Here is a 19,238-nt window from a genome sequence, read left to right as displayed (position 1 = left end):
GGGTTCTAGATAGTTCCTGTAGGCTAACTACTCAGGAACATTCCCCAGCGTTTAGGTTCTCTTCCCAGAGAAAGAACAGACACACTTGTAAGGTGAAAAAAGAAGTCTTGTCTACTAGTGCCCAATGAAGTAGTGATTCTGAAACAGTGATTCCAGATTGTTTTTAAATTCAATGTCTTATTAAGTATCTTAGTGAATTTGCATATAGATTGTGATATTACATGAAAACTTTATATATATATATATATGTTTTTTTATATATATATAGGAACACTGAATTTTGAATTAGTTACTGCTATTTCCATGATGATGTGGTTTAAACATTAAAATTTTAATACTTTACTTTGAAAAGTCCCACAGTATGTTTTCTAGGAGCATTGTTTTGAAAACTCCAGAAACCGCTAATCTTGTTGCCACAGAATTGAGGAACTATAGGAAAATATACTTTCTTAGAACACTGATCTTTGCTATTCCTCGTAACACAAGAGAAGACAGTAAGTTACATACTGCTCAATCAATTACCTTCAACTTCTCCTCCAGAAGAAGCAATTTTTGAGAGACTTAAATATGTTGTTCCTACTACATCATTTTTTGTAAGACGATCCCTACAAAAAGAAAAAAAGAAAGATTTTATTTAAATATAATGCTGGTCTTCCTACACAGAAGCAAGCTACCAGTGACTAAATGCACTCCAAGACAGTGTACACACATTTTATATCACCTGGCATGCTTTAATATTGCTAACACAGATGGTAATGGCTAGTTACAAAAGCGGGCTGTATCATGAAGTAGTCACCTGACTTTTACACTATCACCTAAATAGCGATAGTGCTCAGCGCTCAGGGCACAAAATTAACAATACTCCCATGTTAAACTCATCAGGTCTCTTGCAAAGAAACCATAAAGGAAGATACTTAAACACTTGCTTAAATACTCTCATAGACTGTAAAAATACCTGACATCTATAGAACCAGACTTTTCTTCACTTAATATAATTTACCTTGTCTAGTACTTTGATTAAAAGTCATAACTCACCAGTCAACAACTGCAAGTTTTATTTTCTCACACATCGAGGGAAACTGAAAAAAACGCAATTAAAAAAAATAACCCATTACTTATTTCACCTCTGTAATGTTAATGGCCTAAGTTCCAAAAGGATGGAACTGTTTTCTACAGGAACAAGCAAAAAAAACCTGACCTTGATTTGAAGATAAATAATTTGATTCCACTCTGGATTAGCATTTTTCTCAATTATATTTGTGCAAACCTGCAAAAAAGGAAATCAACTATACAGCACATCAATGATAAAACAGACAAAAAAGCATAGACTAGCTATGGTTTAGGATAAATCATATTTGGTAAGATGAGGGGTAGTAGTTAATGATGAATCCTGAGTGGTTTATGCTGCAATGAGCCATTAGCTTTCAATTGGTAAATACCGCTAAACCGATCTGCATCTGCAACATGAATGACTATTGGAGGGAAACGAAAACTTTGAAACAGTGTTTAAACCTGAGACTGGAGTTACCCTACAGGAAAAAAGCTTGTTATTTCCACTAGCTACAATTTAATGTGCTTTCAGACTAGTACTGATGTCTTTTAATCACAGCACAGAAACGAGACAAAAGAATGACTTGATTCCAGCTTGCTTTATGCAGATTTTAGAGTAGATGAAGAATATATTCCATGGGAGAGCCTATATTATTTGCTAGTCATGTCTACTGAAGATCCTCTACATTACTGGGCGTGGCAACCTGACTATATAACATAATAAAGGACTGACAATTTTCTTCTTTAAAAAAAGAAAAAAGATTGGCTAGCAATGAATGTAGGTTGTGCAATTGTGCTTCAGGTCAAATTTGGTATTCTAAGGAACACATTAGTAATAAAATGTACAAATGCTGTTAACCTGTCCAGAAAGATGTGTACCATCAGTTACAAAAAGCAATCAGGAACAACTGGTAGGCAAGCAATCTGGCATGCATCTGTTCCTAGCATTTAGTCATACATTCCTTTTACTAGTCATCAGCTTTACACCCATTCTATTGTACCTTGTAGTTTGTCCTCATTTTACAAAGTGAACTTTAGGGCTAATGCTTTTCTATTTCCATAATTTCAGTAAACTTAAAAATTTATATTGGCATATGAAATCTGTTCTCAGGACTATGATTAGAATGCAAAGATTCAGATGTTTACTAAATTACCTTTTTCCCAGCAAAAGAAACTTCTACGAATGGATCTACCAGGTTTTTCTTGTCTGCTTCTCCTCCAAATATTTCCTTGACAGTCTGTGCAAAAGCATCATCCACTAGAGAGGTGTCAAAGAAGAAATTAAGGTTTATGCTTTTTTATTATTATTTTATTTATTTATTCAGCCTAAATAATAAATTGCCCATAGCAATCCCACCGAAATCAAACAGCTTACAGATCTAGGTAGGGTAAAGTCTAATCTGATAAACAAAATTCTGAACAGTGTTGCTGGTAAAAATGGAGAATTTAGGCTTAGGAGCAATTTCAAGAATATAAATTTTTGAAACATCATAAGGAGTGCTGATGTGCTCCTGAATTTAGAGGCACAGTTGTATTTGAAAAACATTATGCATGTACTTGTAGACATTGTCATTTGTTCTCACAGATATAGGTGAAAAATTATGATAGGAAGGGATAAAAAGCCACCTATATTCTACCAGAAAACACATACGGCATATAATGAGAGAAACAGCCTTTGTCTCAGCAGTATAGGGTTGACACAAGTAAAATCTCACTAAACAAATTAAGGTCACCCCTGCCCTCCAAGGCTGTTTATTTAAGCTTATGGTGCTCAACTTATAGCCCAGAAACTGCATGCAGCTTTCTGGGATACAGCCAGTTCCTAGTTACTTATTTCCTGTGGCCACTCAGGAGCAGGTTGCTGGCAATACAGACTGCCTTGGCCATCACAGCAGGGGCTGACTGATTTCAGCAGTCCTGTGGCCTTTCCCCTGTTGCAAAATAGCTGCAGCTATGAGCACCTATGAAGAAGAATTTATGGACTGCTAGGAAAAGGAAGGTGCAGGGGGCCATCAGCAGTACTACTTATCTACTAGGATCTAAATGGCCTTGGAAAAGAGGGCTGCAGGGAACCAGCAGTCTGATAACCTCTTGAAGGTGGGCAGGGATTGGGATCCAACAGGAAGTTGACACATGCACTGTATACTTGAGCTAGACATGCACAGAACATCTAGCTTATCTGCAGATCAACTGTACTTGAATGTTAGTTACTTGCATGTAACTTCTGCGACTGGAGAAGGGCTAATGAAGATGACCCTTTCCCACTACCAGAAGCTGTGTGGCCCACTCAGCAACAGATGAGCATTACTAATCTAATGGGTAACATATTAAATTATCCATTACAAGAATTAAGTAGACTTATTGAGCATTACCAAAGGACTTGAAATGGGCTACTTAAGCCATCACAGAATTATTGGCTCAAGTAACAATGTAAAACACTCAAGATATTTTGTGTTCAAGGAATGTTTCTGAACAGCTAAGACAAACATTTCTAATGGTAATCAAATACACCGACGGACAAGTAGTAAGAAGCAACATACTTTGTGGAATGTCCTCAGCTCTGTAGATTTTGAGAAGGAAAGTGACCCATCGAAGGGCAATTCCAGCAGGTAATAACAGATTGCTCTCCACATCATCACTTTCATTATCTCTTTCCCTTTTTTCAACCTGTTGGGACATACAGTGGTACACAGTATTTGGTATATAAGAAAGACAGAGTAATGTAGAGAATTAAGGTGATCAGTTAAACTGGTGCCCACAATACTCTTCAGATAGAAGACTGTTGTCAGTTTCATTATAAAGAATGAGACTTTATCACATTATCAAGCCACAAAAATTAATTCTACCTAAACTTTTTACTTACATTTTTATCTCTAAAGTACTCAATTGCAGGAGCCCATTATAATCACACTTTTAAAATCATCATCATCAGATGATGGTAATTTTGGCACTCGTACAATGCCAACTTCATGCAATTTTCATACTCATCTCAAGAAGAACATTGTGGTAAGGCATCTTACTGCAATTAGAAAATGCATACAACTCTGATATAATTTACCAGAACTTACTGCTTCCTCCTTTAAAAATAAATAGGAAATATAAGATTTCACCACAAATAACTAGACATATCCTTGTGATTTCAAGAATCATGAGGATAGCAGAAAGGAAGAGTTAATATGGAACAAGAAGGAGATCTTCCATGGTTCTGGGGACCATATTTTATTTAACTAAGGAGTAGCAGTATGCAAAAATCTCAGGCAGGAAGGACAGCAGAACTTAAACTACAGACAATGGTCAAGTAAGAAAAATGTCACACAGAAAAAAGGGCCTGTTTTTACCTTGACAGAACAGCAGACAGTTAAGGATTGGATTGTTAGAACTACCTACTGCTTTCATATGCATCAAACTACTTGTGCCTAACTTGTAATTATTTATGGGTCTGATTTTCACCTGGCAAATATTTGGCGCTTTCTGGTACTCAGGTTTCTCTATGGGCTTCTCTACATTACATAGTAGTGGAGACATTCCTAACTTAGTCCTGGAACTGGTATCAATATGTTGCTCAGCCTGATTAGCTGTGCTAAGGAGAATTACATATTAGCTTGCATGCAACACCAGGCTAACACATCTCTACTTCTTCCAGGATGTGAAGAAGTATCTACAAATGGTAGATCAACACACCCAGAGCTGGTCCAGAGGTTGCTTAATTGGACAGGATAACAAAATAAGCTTTGAGTTAGCCACTTAGTACTGGATGCCCTTGAAACAACTTGTAAATCTTGTCTTACTTTTAAATACTGCTCACAGAGTGAATTATACAGTATTCAAGAAATATTGGGGGGACATGAATACATATCCGTGGGGTGGAGAGGAGACGAAAAACATTTAAATGAAACTTACTGGTGGCTCATCTCCAGTTCCCAGAACAAACATGCTGACTTTCATATAGCCTTTAGCACCTGAATTTGTATCTTCAGGATCACTCAGCAAAAGCCATTTTCTCATGACTGCGTGGCCTAAAATAAAACAAACACCACCACCCGCCCCCAGTAATATCCATTACAAAATGGCAGAAATCATAAAATCAAAGTCAACTGTTCCAAAAGCATGCTTTATCCTAAAACTAATTATTTTAAAAGTTTGCTCTGTCCTAGACAGGTCTCAATAGTGCCATTCAAAACAAGAAATCTAGTGGTATTAAAATGTTGTGGCATACTAGTTCAGGGACATAATTATCAAATATTTTTGCATTATTTTTTCACAATTTAGGTCTTTGATACCAAAACTAATATACAAATTTTAGGTGCTTGTACTTCATCTTGAAATCACTGAAAGGAGTTATATATTGTTGGATTTTTTTAAGTTAATACATAAAGCAGCAATCTCAAATAACTTTCCATTAACTTTCTTATTTTACTTTAGAAATTTAATGAAATTTTTCAACTTCAAGTTTCAAGCTCTGAAGTAACTGTTACTTACCAGGCTCATCATAAACATAGCCGATGTCAATCTGAAATAAAGATCAAAGGCATTACCTCTGAAGAAATACCAAAACAGAAAAATGCTAGGGCAACTCCCCTCAAGTTTTTCATGAATACTACTACATTGTTCTCTTGTCACAAACAAAAGAAAGTTTACATAGCATATTCTTGGGAGGAGAAAGAGAAAATGCCTTACATTGAAAAATGAGGGATTTTGAATGGATACAGCAGCCAAGAAGAAAATGCAAGAAAAGATGTATTAGAACTAACAGCTGTAGTTACTTTCTTCTTTCCTCCGATCCCCAGCTTTTTCATTTATCAGAGACAGAAGATGGGGCTAGCTTACTGCTTCTTTAATTCCCTATGTTCCCCCATTATTTTATGTTGACATGCTTTTCAGAACTCTTTTGTTTCTATTTCCTGCTCAACATCTCATCCTTCAGTTCCAGAAATGAAGCTTGTTTTTTTAATGAATAATTTCCTTTTCCTTTTATGAAGATGATGGGCAATTTTTCCCCCCACTGCGTCAAATCTGGACAAGATTGCACATATACCACGACTGTATTCATTGTATCAGATTTCAAACATGTTCAGGAAGGTAAGTATGTTGGCTCATGGCAATTTGGGCTAGTATTCCTTGCAGGTAAAGTCTGAAAGGGTGATTTTTCTAGAGAGAATTACCCTTGGGGTTTTCTCCTGGAATGTGTGCCTGCAGGAACAGAAAGTAGCTGAATGACATGCTGTCACCTGCTTAGTGAATGATCAATCCTCCACAGAGCAATATACCACTGTCTGAATCACTAGAAATTACATAGATAATAAGCAGTGAGAAGCAAAAGCAACCAGCTTTGTGGCAGAAACTGCTTCATTTAAAAAAGAGCACTCTTCCACACTTGCACGTTTTTGTGAAAAGTTGGTCTAGAGACCTACTGAATTTATGCAGTACAAAATAAGCAAACAGAAAATACAGCCAATGCTGATATTGGAAGTGTTACAATAGGGGATCCCAGCAGCCATTACAATTGTCACGTGAATTCTTTGTCTGTATTGCTTTAGGAATACCTTCAACAGGCAGATATCCACCTCCCAATATTGACCATAACAAATACAAATAAAGACAATCTTACTAATACCATCAGAACCACAGAAATTACTTTAACTAAGAGACTTTTCCACCATCTCTTTTACTTAACAAACTTCTGACCAAAGGAACACCTTTCCACATCACTTGAGAATGTGTATCTTTATGCCGCCATACATATCGTTATTCTGCCTATTAGCAACCTAATAAAATTACCTCTTCAAACCCTACCTCATACCAAATAATCACCCTGATACCTGAAACCAGGACAGAGGAAAAAAATTACCTTTTGGTGAATATTTTTTTCTCCTGAATGCAAGTTAGAGAACTTGGCATACAAAACAAATTTTCTTTAACAATAATCTACTCAAATAAGAAAACTGTTTACCAGTGCTTTGAGCAAATGGTCTCTAGCATGAGAAGCAAGACATCATCAGGTAATTCTTTGGCCCCATGCTAAAGTAGTATAAATTTAAACATTTAAAACAAGTACTTAAAAAGTTTCTCTCATTTTATTTAATTTAGTCCAGATATGGAAGTTGTTTCATACCCACCTTAAATTCTCCCATTAGACAGTCTGCTCGTAAAGAATAAGAATCGTACACCTAAAAAGACAGACAAGCATGAAACAGGAATGTTCCCAAACATAGTGAAATGGCCAGACAATGCTATATGCATCCATCAGCCTTTTGAACATGCACCATTTTTTCTTACCCGAATGCTAACTGTTTCATCAAGCAACTCTAAAGGAGTCATGTGGACATTGTAGAAAAATATCTGTTAAGGTAAAAACAAACAAAAAACCTGTCTCAAAATGACAAACACCTAATTCTCTGAACAGAAAATGCAAAAACATTATTTTAAGAGGCTTGTGAAGCATGCCTGCTACAGTACTTTTACCCTGCCTCCTTGCTGGACACATTATATGGTAATTTAGCACAGAATAAAAAAATATATATTTAGTAAATAAACTTGGTACAAAATAGACAAAAGACAGTCACAACTTCCATTTGAATGAATGCAGTAGGCATATCTGTGCTGCAAACTTTCAGCACTTCACATTTTCCTCAGGGGAACAACTTCGGGAATTATAAAGGTTGTTCATTTTCCAGGACATTCAATCCTAGTCTAGCCACCTCTGTTGTAGCTGTTAAAAAGGTCTTGTTTAGGGCTAGTGGTGATAGTGATTGTAATGATTTGAATCTTTGAAATTCAAGGCCACAGGAATAAATCTGATAGTTTGACAGCATGAAGATAAACATACTATTTACTAGCTTACTTGTTTTATTAATAGTATATGCCTCACTAAGTTTGGTCTTTGAGCCAGCTATACTCCAGTCAGTACTTTATCCAACAAAAGGGAAGGGTACATAAACATGGTCCCTCCTGTTCCATTTTTAGCCTAGTCTGGATACTGAGCCTGCCTAGGAGTTGATTCAATACAAGGTGCAACTGGCTTTCTCTCTTCCCTGTTTTTTACCACTGCTTCATAAATCTTGACTGCTACCTCCAGCTTAGTTCAAGCCTCAAAGTTTTATAATGTCCTTGGTTTTGCCCGCATGTTTTAAACATGCTTGCCACCCAGTTCCAAAATCTTCTGAATTTTCCACACGCATCCAGATAACGAGAGCTATCCCTCAGCATTCTCCCTATTAAGCTTAAGCTTTGCAACATTAGTCTTGCAGACGTGGGATCATTCTTGTGTCCCTTATACAGCTTTGAATTCTCTCCTGTATTTCAATGTGTTTGATGTACAGATCCCTGTCTGGACAAAGAAATCTAGTTGTGCTTTTACAAATCACAGGTAGCAAGGCAATGACATTTCCTGATTCAGTGTGGCAGTCTTATTGACCCAAAGCATTGCACTGAAAGCTCATCTGCACACACCATAGAGGTCTACAATGATTTCTAATTAATTTTTCTGTGATTTTATAACCTGCACACAACTATTCGAAGTCATTATTATGTCACATGGCCAACTGTATCAAAGAAGATGTTCCATATGTCTCAGCTGAAGTTTGACTTCCTTCTAGATAGCTTTATCTGCTAAGACTGCCAGCAATAGAGATGTGTTTAGTGATGTGAATACATAAAGAAAGGGACTGGGAACTGCAAAATGCATATTAGCCATAATTACCGTTAAATATTAGCAAATTCTTATTCATAATAAATCATAATGATCATAATGAAAGCTGTAAGAACTATTTCCTACATTTGATAGCATCAACATTTCAGCTAAGTTGTTCCTACACCACTCACTTCATCAAAATACGGGTTGTTTCCTCTTTTGATTCTTGTTCGGTGTGTCTGACCACAAACATGAACTTTGACTACTGGTTTTATGTTATTTCCAGGCAACTGACGACCTTCAATGACTCTAACACGAATCTGGTGGGGGGGAGGGGGGAAAAAAATTCAAATATTTGTATTAATTCATTCCCTATATTATCTATCATCCTGGTGACAACAATTTCTTACTATACCACCAAAAAAGTTAGCCAACATCTGAAGTAGCTGGCAGATATGGACTAGACAGACTTTTCAAACTTAATTACGATAGCAAGCATAATTTTACAAGATGTTAGGGATAATTATTTCAGTAAAATTTTTTTTACTTGCTTTTACTACTTATTTTTAAAGCTGCTATTGTAGTTTGAAATCTATACAACTATACAATAAATAAGGTGCATCTAGATTTCAGTCAGAACTGTACAAAATTGGACATCTCGTAACAGGCAAATTTGAAGAATATTTTTGAAATACAGGCTTTCAAATGAAGAGGCTAATTGTCTCTACAGTGCCTTAGATTTGCACAATCTGACATTAAATTATGCTCAGGCTATGTGAAAGGAGCAATGTCATGCCAGGCAGAAAAAGGGAACATGCAACATTTAATAAATCTATTACCTGGAAATCTTGTGGTTTGTTAGAAAGGATTCTCTGTGTTTTCCTTCCTTTGGTGATGCGTTTAGCTAGCTGGGCTTCCTTCGTGCCACTTGGAACTGTTGGTGTGATACCACCAACTGGACGATCCAAGCCATCCTCATAATCTCCATCATCTTCTCCATCTCATACAGTAAAAAAACAGTGCAATTAATAAACAAATAGTACAGCTTGTTGTTAAAGTTACAGGAGTAAGAGTCTGGTAGCCAAGAGTTCCACTAAAATTGTATTATTATCTTATTTCAACAATTTTTTTTGCTAACCACATGCTTCCAACTCCTTTTGAAAGCTAATCATTTTAGCCTGCTTAAGAACAAATTTATATCCTAACCAAACTAACTGTAGATCTGTTCCTCTTCAGGATGCAGAGTATCTAATACAATTCCCATACACTTTTTTGAACCAACCAATTGAAGTTTTAGCAAAGTACAGTTCAGCTATAATCGTCACCAGATTAGTTGACAATACACCAGAAGTGATTAATTTTGTTCCAGTTGAAGCTGTCTCCCAGGACCAAGACTAGGCTAGAGCATAGCATTGTTTTTTACTTCAGAATCTTGAAAACATGGAGACATTTAGGGTCTGCCATGCAAAATAAAACTCTGAATCCTCCTCCATAACATTTAACTGTGGAATAAGTTAAAGTTTCTTAGTAAGCCTCTTTGACAGTTCTGAAATCACAATACCTCTGTGGAAGACTGTTCTACAACCACATGACGCTACAATACTGGATCATACAGTGAGATTCCAGTATTGCAAAACAGGATCCGTAAATATCTAGACCACAAAAGTGTGTCATTCCCCTTGTGTTTCCAGCTTCTTTTCTTAACTGAAGGACAGTGACTATGGTAAAATCTACAGGAAGAACAAGCTGTGTCTCTGATGGTTAGCATTAACAGAAAGTTTGTTAACCGTATGAATTAGTTTGCCAACACAGGGTGATGATCGCTTTGCACAATGAAGTCCTCAGTGATCCTTGTAAGAGACATATAAAAACCCAGAGACTGAATCATTCTGAATCATCCTTAATTTCTTTAAAATCACTATCTGGCAGTCTTGACATGCTTGCTTCTGGTTACATTTTTTTCTGATGAACAATGCTGTTGAACCACTTTCTTGCCTTATCTTAAATATCTTCATGATCTTTTAACAACAATGTTCTGAGAAAAGATTGAAATACCTTCTTGTGTATTGGTCCCTCCTGGATCATTTGGATTTGCAGGTCCAGCTGGTGGCTCATATCCTACTACCAAATCAATTGTTGCCTACAGAGAAATACACTTTTTTTTTATGTAGCACACAGTATTCACAACAATTGATTTAAAGCAGGAAGTTATTCTAACACTGTACATGAACAGTTAACTACTCATAGTCACAGCACAGTTTATAATAAAATTTCAGCTATTATTAAATTAATAAACTGTTATTAAACTATATATACATACAAACAATAAAGATTACACAATTTGCAGCTAATGGAATAGGCTCTAAAATAATATCTAACAAATGGAATCACTGTGTTTATATTTAGAGAGATCTGTCACAATACAAGTATATAAGATGTTCTACAACTGTTAATTTATTTAGTTCCACAATATTCATGGCAGACTAGGTGACATCCTAAGTTTGCAGATGGGAAAACAAAGGCAGTGAGAAATAACACTGTCTGATCAACAACGTAACAAGTCTGAGTGATAAGTAAAATTTTCTATCTGGCTCTTCTAATTGCTTGTTCATACCTCCATCCTGGAAGAAAAACACTATGTCATTTTCCATTCTAATTATAAAATTGTCTTTTTTTGTGCTTGACTGCGGTTTTGGATTATTGAACAAACCGTTATTATTCCTAGTTGCCACAGTAACATGAGGAGTCAGCAAAAAAAGCCCAACCCTGTGACCAACTAACCATGATATTAAACTACAGCTGATGAGATACTGAAATTACCCTTAAAGCCTCTTATTATTAAGTGTACTAGAATGCAATATGAAGTGCCTTAACAGCTAGACTGCACACACACAGTAAGGTCCCAGTTCTAGAAACTACTTAATTAATAACTAAGTTAATAACCAGTTAATAACTGTTAAATTTAAACACATGCTAAACCAAGTTAAGCAAGTTCTTGTATAACTCTCTGAACTGAGCTGGCAGTGAACATGTACATGCTTATGTGCTTTCTAGAATCAGTGCTATGACACAGGTAGATACTAGAAAGAATACAGAAAAAAGTGCATATGGGAACTCCATCTGGTACTTAGGAAAATGCTCTTTTTCAACATGGGGCTGATTTCCATGCATACTCTGTGGCCCATAATATTTATCACACATATATACAAATACATAATACATACACAGAAGACAATTTATCTAACTTAAAGGATATTAAACAAACTCAGAGAGTACAGACATAATTATACCTTGTTAAAAATTTCCTCTGTCTGGAGCTTTTGCTACAAAATTCCAAGCATTTAGTTTATAAAGCAAAAATAACTTGAAAATATTTTTGTTTCACTATTAGCCCTGTTGCTGGAGCATTTTGATCAAGAATACAGTAAAATAAGGAAATGTAAGCCACTCACTCCAGTTTCTTGTCCCCTTTCATTTAGCAGAGGTATGAGTTTGAAGGGAAAAGATCTGCTTTGGTTACCTACAAGATCCTTAAGTGCTACGGATGCACTGCCAATTAATCTGAAATGAAGTAAAAATCATTATTAGAACGCAAGCATACATCAAACAGAAGTTCCCTTTTGTCTTTTGCTAGTGTCTGTTAGTCGACCAAATAAATCCAGCCATGTCTTGAAAACCCAAGACACAACAAAAGATCACTGCAAATGTTATCTAATGATTGTGTACTGCTAATTCGTATTTTCTGCTTCGCTGCACTTAAATGTGCTGGTGTTCTTTACGGAAGACAGCTTTAACCTAAAAGAGGTTAAAAGCCTAAATTTAAATAAGTTTTATGTGTATTTTTGAAAATAATCTTCTGTATAAATTTCAACAGCCATGTCACTTGTTTCAATACTGAATTCTCACTGGTAAACTAAAGGATGTAATACTTTACTTCCCTATATAGCTTTGCAAACTCTCAGGTGAGAAGTAATGTATAAAAGCTAGATATGACAGCTGTTGTACTACACAGAAAGAGACACAAAAAGACATACACACATCTCTAATGAAAACAATGAAACAGAACAAATGCAATCAATGTGCTTACTAGAGGCTTCACAAAATTAATCTTCTTGCCCATACTCTACATTTTGGGATAGGTTCATCTCCTTGCCTCTAAATTCTCAGAATGATTCGATGTGGCTCTAGAGAGGCCTACCAAAGGAAGTTGCCCAGGAGATCTCACATTATGTGGTAGACTCTCCTGAGCTACTTCTGCCTACTTTGGGACTGCATTTGTCACCCCCATCCTCTTCAAAAAAGTGAAAACTGCATGCACTTTTAACCTGAGAAACTTCTTTTAGGCAGAGTTTCTAACAGTGTGGCATTGGTCTCATGATATCTGGCACTGCATTTCATTCCCATAGTATGTAGTAACTGTTTACTCCTATACTGAAGTGGATTATTGGAATAACTGGGACTTTTGCCAATGAAAAAAAACCCAAGATAATTTCACCCTGTAAATACTACAAAGAACGTTTCACAAACAAAATACCAGCCTTTGCTGCCAAAGCAGAAAAAAGACCTGTTCGTGGAGAATTTAACTGAAGTCCCTTTGAATAGATTACAGTGCTTTTTCGTGGAGAAGCTAAGGATGCAAGGGCATTTTTTAACATGGAGCAAGAGCATTATTATAGGTACTCTCAGGTGCTATGTCATGAGAACATAATTTACTTTTTGCAAAGTACATTAGGATAGGTAAGTATAAAACATAAATTTCCTGCAAATATACGTTCCAGGTATTACACATTGCAACTTTTGTTTAGCTGTGCACAAAAAATAACTACACTTTCTGTTTGAATGACCTGTTAGAATTACTTTGGTGCTGTCACCTCCTCAGTCAACTGCTTTCCCAGTTCATCTCACTCCTCCAAACCCAGTTGCCTTTTTGACAGTTTTGACTCACTACTCAAACCTTTCACTTCTGCCCCCCAAATTGCCAGAGCACAGTAATATTCCAGCTATGCCTCACATATTCATCACACACAGTGGATGGGCTAGATGTGAAAAGCAGTTTAAGATCAGGCCATGCTGCAGAGGAAATGCATGAAGCTGTTCTAAACTTTCAGATGACCATAACTGAAACTCTGATGCCATTTCTAACACCTGCCTCTCCTCCCTCTACTGATCAGACTCCTCAATTCAGTATTGTAGTCTTTATCCAGTGTACTTTAAAAAACTATGGAAATACACCTAGTTATTTCAGTGAGCATTAGATTAACCCTAGGTACATTTTCACTTTTTACAAATTGTTGCACTAAGCTGGACGTTAGCTGAAACACTGACTCCACGCATTTCTCAACTTTAGGAAGCTTAAGAAGCAATTTCTCCTGTTATGCAATCAAAATTGCATTCAACCCACAAGACAGACCTAGATTTGGAACATCAGACATACATGCAGTGGTCTTATTGATCCCTCCAACTGTAGTATTATTTGACATTGCTTATGATTTAATGTAGCAAATCTTGTCACTAAACAGTAATGTCTACCTAGCTCAGGAAAAAACAGCAGATGGTCTCTCTCAAACAGAAAGAGGCTTTATTTTTTCCCCTGTGGCTTCAACATTCCAAAAATTGGTGTTATATAGAAGTCCAGTAAGTTTGACATTACACACCAAAGAGAACATCTTCCTCTATATTTGACCAAACTTTTCTATATAAAGAGCAGGTGTCATGCAGACAGACATGATACTATTCAACAGTCAAAGAAAAGCAGAAAAGGTTCATTCCATTAAGACTGCAAATCCCAAAGCAGTTAAGAGAGAAAAATACTGTGTAGCTTAATGCATTTTTCTCTTTACTACATAGCCTTCTAACATGTTAATAGGTTTGAAAGCAAGTATAATATAAGCAAATGGGAAACTATTCCTACAGTTGGAATGAACAAACACTTGAATTTCATTTACGCAGCTGGCTACTGAAAGAAACCAACTTCTTGTCACCCTTCTTCCTTCAATGCAAAATTAATCAATAAAAACTTGCAATTCCAAATATTCTTATTTCCCCCAAATCCTTCAACCGTGACTATGCCTTCCCATTTGGGAATAACAGAGAAACATACCTAGTTTGAGGTACCATAGAAGGGAAAAAAATAACAAGACTACTCAAAAACAGCTAGTCCAAATCTGATTCTAAAGCAAAGAAAATCTTTTCCTGTGCAATTTTGTAGATTTGCTATTTTGATTTGATATAAGCTGGAGTGTCTTACATTAACTCCAAAAAGAACCTCAGTTCAGAAGTCACCCAGTCTCAAACCATCTGGATGACTGTTTCAGCAACCACACCCTCCTATCTGGTGACATTAACTCAAGAACAGCTGTTCAACAGTAGTGCTTTTGAAATTTTCCAGTGTAAATTTCCATTTCTACATCCTCATCTGTCCTGTGCAAATGATAACTGTGCACACATATAAATACATAGTAATTGTTTTTAAAATTCTTATCACCTTCAGAAGACTGAAGAGGGAGTCAGCTACATAGACTACTTGCTTGCTACTAGTTGCCTCTAAAGTCCTTTGTTTCCCCCTCCTCTAACAGGTTGGGCAACAATGGTGTCCAGTCTTTTTCCACTCTAGCCAGAGTGAGAAATCTAATATTTAGCCTATACGCTACCTTAGCCTACTTCTAAGCTTTAGCCAAATTCTAAGCTTTAGGCAGTTAATCTTTTGCCTTCCCCGAAGTGGTCCTGTTCACTGGATTTGGGATGTTTCACCCCTCCCTTAGCAGAACCACAGAACTGATGAGGTTGGAAGGGACCACTCAAGATCATCTAAGTCCAACCCCTCTGCTCAAGCAGAGTCAGCTAGAACAGGTTGCCCAGGACCATGTCCAGTCTGGTTTTGATCATACAGCTACTCAACAGCTGAAGTAATATTTTCAAAAGTAACAAGGAATGCCTCAAGGTCATCACTAGGTCTCATCTTTGTCACTTGTATAGGTCTTGGAGAAAGTCTTTTTCCTGAGATGCTTCTCTCAGGTCTCTAACCTTTGGGCTAAGTCGGGTAAGACCAAGTCAGCTAAGTCAGATAGCAGCAGCTGTTGTTGTGACACCACATCCATTAACAGTTCATTGCTGTTTAATGCTTTGCTGCAAGGTCTGCTACTGTACTCGCTTCTGATATGTAACTAGACACCCACTTCTCTGCAGGACTACTGTGAAGTTGCTGTGTTCCTCTGAATTCTGAAGACTTTTTACCTTCAGGCAGGATTGCATGCAATCTCCCTCTGAAGTCATGACTTTCAAGGTGACAGCAGAGCCAAAACGACTTTCTGTCACCTATTCATCCTCAAAGGACACTGCTCTTTGCTGGAGTTATTTCAGCTTTCTTCCTCTTGCTAGGCAGACAACATTTGCCTGTTTAATTCCAGATCACACTGGTATCTTGACACCATCAAGTGGGATAGTTTCAGTTTTCAGAATAGCTCAATACATCCTCTGACCTTTTGTTCATCAGCTGTTTTGGCAGTAGACAGCAAATGAGTATTGCTTCTTAACTCTGCTTAAGTACCTTTCTGGCCATCCCTAAGACTTGCATATGTATAGTGCTCAGTCAGCCAGGTCTCAAACTTTTCTTCCAGCTTTGTAGAAGTAAAGCAAAAAACCTGTCCTGCCACAAGCAGTTTAAACATTCTGGTCTACCACTGGATAAGACACCGAAGATAAATGCAAAGTCCACATTTAGAAGCAGATTTTAAACCACTTCAAATACACCTTATCAGTACTAGGCCTATGATACTTTCCCCCCAGTAATCAAAGGGAAATACTTAGTTTATCAGCACGAAAGCAATGAATTACTGATGACCAACTATTAAACACAGTGTTGCATTTGTGCCAAAGCTAATTAATCCGTTAGTGCTGTGGTTAGCACTTCCTGTTAGCTGCCCAAATAACCAAGAGAAGTGAAACTTCACACCCATGCCTGGATCAGGAAATGCTCACTCACAGTACCAACCATTTTATTACTCCTCCTCTGTTTGAAGGTAGCCATTCATACTAAATTCTTTAGCATATCATGTCCTCCAGCTGCTTACATGCTATTTCTACTGGAAGCCCAGTGATTTTAGTCCCCTGAGAGTCAAGCATTTAAATTCTTTTGACTTATTTTTAAGGGCCTATTTTGACAGAGGTTTCTATTGCTTATGCTCATCAGCAAACTTGATCCCACACTGCAGTTATAATTGCTACACTCAACCTTTCTTTCTCAGTGTATACGTTCCATTACAGATTCTATGCTACAAGATCCAACACCCACCTTCTGTTATTCATGCTGCGTTTTAAAAATTTTATTAGGAGCAAACCAACTATTTTTATCTTCTTTAGTTATTTGATAATACTTTTTGCAAGAACAAACTTTAAAAAAAGAAACAAAGCATGGATACTATTTTGTACAAGGCAGAAAACCCCAAAACTGAATCTTAACCAGGCTGGATCTTGCATACAATGTATGCAAGGAAAACCCGCAACTATGCACAGCCACACTGACGTGGAAAAGAATCCACACAAAAGGGCACAGCTGTAGGAGGATTCAAACAATCTAGAAATTATTTAACTATGGAACATACTTAAACATGATTAAATAATTTGCTGCACTGTTCATTTGTGGCTGCATTTTTCTGCTTGAGAAAAGGGTGTGCCCAATCTGTTTTTCCTCTGTGTCGCTAGGTTACTAACTACGCAAAGAACATGAGGAAACACATAATCCCAACTAATTTTCAAATAGAATGAAAATCACTTCATTCAGACACGACTGTAACTTCCTGTTAACATTTTTTTTCTTAACTTCACAGGGACAACTGAAGTTACTGGGGGGTTTTGGTTTGTTTTTTAACTGCATAAATATTTGTGTTCTGAGAGTTTGAAATCTTTCTACTAACAGTATTAGACATAATAGAAAACAGATGTGTTCTCTTTCCAAACATCTTTATGCTGGAAAATCTAGCTAAGCGTGGATCATATGAGCCCTCTCTAGTTTGTTCCTATGATGGTCTGTCTGCATACATGTCAGTGTGGTTTGCTTTATTTATCTTTTCCAATGACTGTGCCTTTTTACCATGAAGAGCACTCATTTAATCTATCTGCAAAAGTTTAGTGATCCTGTAAATGAAGCAGTAAATTCTATCTCCAGGAAAAAAGAAACGGAAAAATATTCAAATGTTCTTTCAGGCTTGATTTACAGAAACACGCCAAAGCAACAAGCTCAATGTTTTGGCACAGTGTAAAAACAGAGTAACATCCACTGTGCTCCTCCTCCTGCATCAGTATAAGAATGAGCTGAATGAACAGCTTTACACATTTCTAGGCACTGTAACAAATCATGGGTTATACTGCAATCTTCTGCTGTGTTGTTTTAGAGGCGAGTACGGGTTCTGTAGTCACCTCGTAGGTGCAGCAACCGACCAGGTGCCCAGAACTAGTCAGGAGTAACACTGCATGGAATTAGCAGAGTGTGTATTGGCTAGGAGCTTTGTGAGTGAGCAGCCAGAGAGAGGGAGTTGGGTTGAGAAACACATTGTTCTGCTTCTAGCCTACACTGCAGCAAAGAATGGTGGCAGAACGTTTGAGCAAAAGTTGCCTCTACCTTGAATATAACAATAGCAATCCCCACTGCTTATTTTCCTCCAGAAGAAAGAAAATAAAGCCAAAGACATGGTGTAGTTTCTTCTCAGTGCTTTCTCAGGTGACACAGTCCCCTAGATGTACCCTTTACACTCAAAAGCTAAATCCCAATTCAATCTAGACTTTAAAGTAAAATATATAAAAACATGAACCTCTAAAGGAAAGATTATTGATTTAGACTCAAATCCCACTTAGCTTAAACACCAGATATACCTCCCAAGTTAATGGGTCTACTCATGAATAATGTCAAATGCACATGGCAAACACTGCATTTCTGAAATAATGGGCCTTTACCTCTGAAAGACTTCAGTTCAGTTAACCACATCAAATTGACATGTAAAAATTAATACAATATTGTCCAGCCCTCACTCCCCCACCCCCCCCTTTTTTTAAACTGTCATTATAATAGCTCTCAGTAGTAAAGACCTTAGGTAGGCATCATCTTTCCAATCCTGAACTAGCATGCAGACAAAGCAAGGGAGTGTCATTTGCACACTCGGTGCTTCCACCGAGCACCTTTTTGGAATGCTGCAGCACTGCAGGCATGTATCTAACCACAGACTTCTTCTTAAGTATTAAAAGAGGATACTGTGAAAGAATGGCAAAACTATGATATGGTAGCCCTAAATCTCTCTCAAACTCAGTAAATAGAATCAGCAGCTCTATAGAAATACAGGTTATGCATACATGCAAGTAATACGTGGGAAAGTTATTCCACATTCCCTCTTTCATATGCTCCTTTGTCTAAATGTGAATGTTCATTAATACCAAAGCTCTTCTGCTGTTACAGTGCTTTGTGTCTTTAAAAGAAATCCAAGATGACATTTCCTATTATCTTGTTACAGTCAGGAAGCCCGCTCATGTGTTTCCCACTTCTCACCCTCTTATCCTATTTCCCTGCCAA

The 19,238-nt window shown here is 37.0% G+C and overlaps 1 protein-coding gene across 2 annotated transcripts in view; it reads right to left on the bottom strand.

Moving 5' to 3' along the window:
* The window catches only part of MYOF (myoferlin), a 72,587-nt gene that overhangs the window by 40,880 nt on the left and 12,469 nt on the right, over window positions 1-19,238 (bottom strand). For both annotated transcript variants that reach the window (XM_076338768.1, XM_076338769.1), the window contains exons 4-16: window positions 12,133-12,241; window positions 10,736-10,820; window positions 9,520-9,680; window positions 8,872-9,000; window positions 7,327-7,389; window positions 7,167-7,217; window positions 5,530-5,560; window positions 4,951-5,066; window positions 3,591-3,717; window positions 2,205-2,308; window positions 1,199-1,267; window positions 1,036-1,079; window positions 523-605 (exon numbers count right to left, since the gene is read on the bottom strand). In XM_076338768.1, coding sequence (XP_076194883.1) covers window positions 523-605; window positions 1,036-1,079; window positions 1,199-1,267; window positions 2,205-2,308; window positions 3,591-3,717; window positions 4,951-5,066; window positions 5,530-5,560; window positions 7,167-7,217; window positions 7,327-7,389; window positions 8,872-9,000; window positions 9,520-9,680; window positions 10,736-10,820; window positions 12,133-12,241 — 1,172 coding nt within the window. The remainder of the gene's footprint in view (window positions 1-522; window positions 606-1,035; window positions 1,080-1,198; window positions 1,268-2,204; window positions 2,309-3,590; window positions 3,718-4,950; window positions 5,067-5,529; window positions 5,561-7,166; window positions 7,218-7,326; window positions 7,390-8,871; window positions 9,001-9,519; window positions 9,681-10,735; window positions 10,821-12,132; window positions 12,242-19,238) is intronic.

This window comes from Aptenodytes patagonicus, chromosome 5 (genome assembly GCF_965638725.1).
Source record: "Aptenodytes patagonicus chromosome 5, bAptPat1.pri.cur, whole genome shotgun sequence".
Lineage (NCBI taxonomy): Eukaryota > Metazoa > Chordata > Aves > Sphenisciformes > Spheniscidae > Aptenodytes > Aptenodytes patagonicus.
This window is presented reverse-complemented; position numbering and strand designations above follow the sequence as displayed.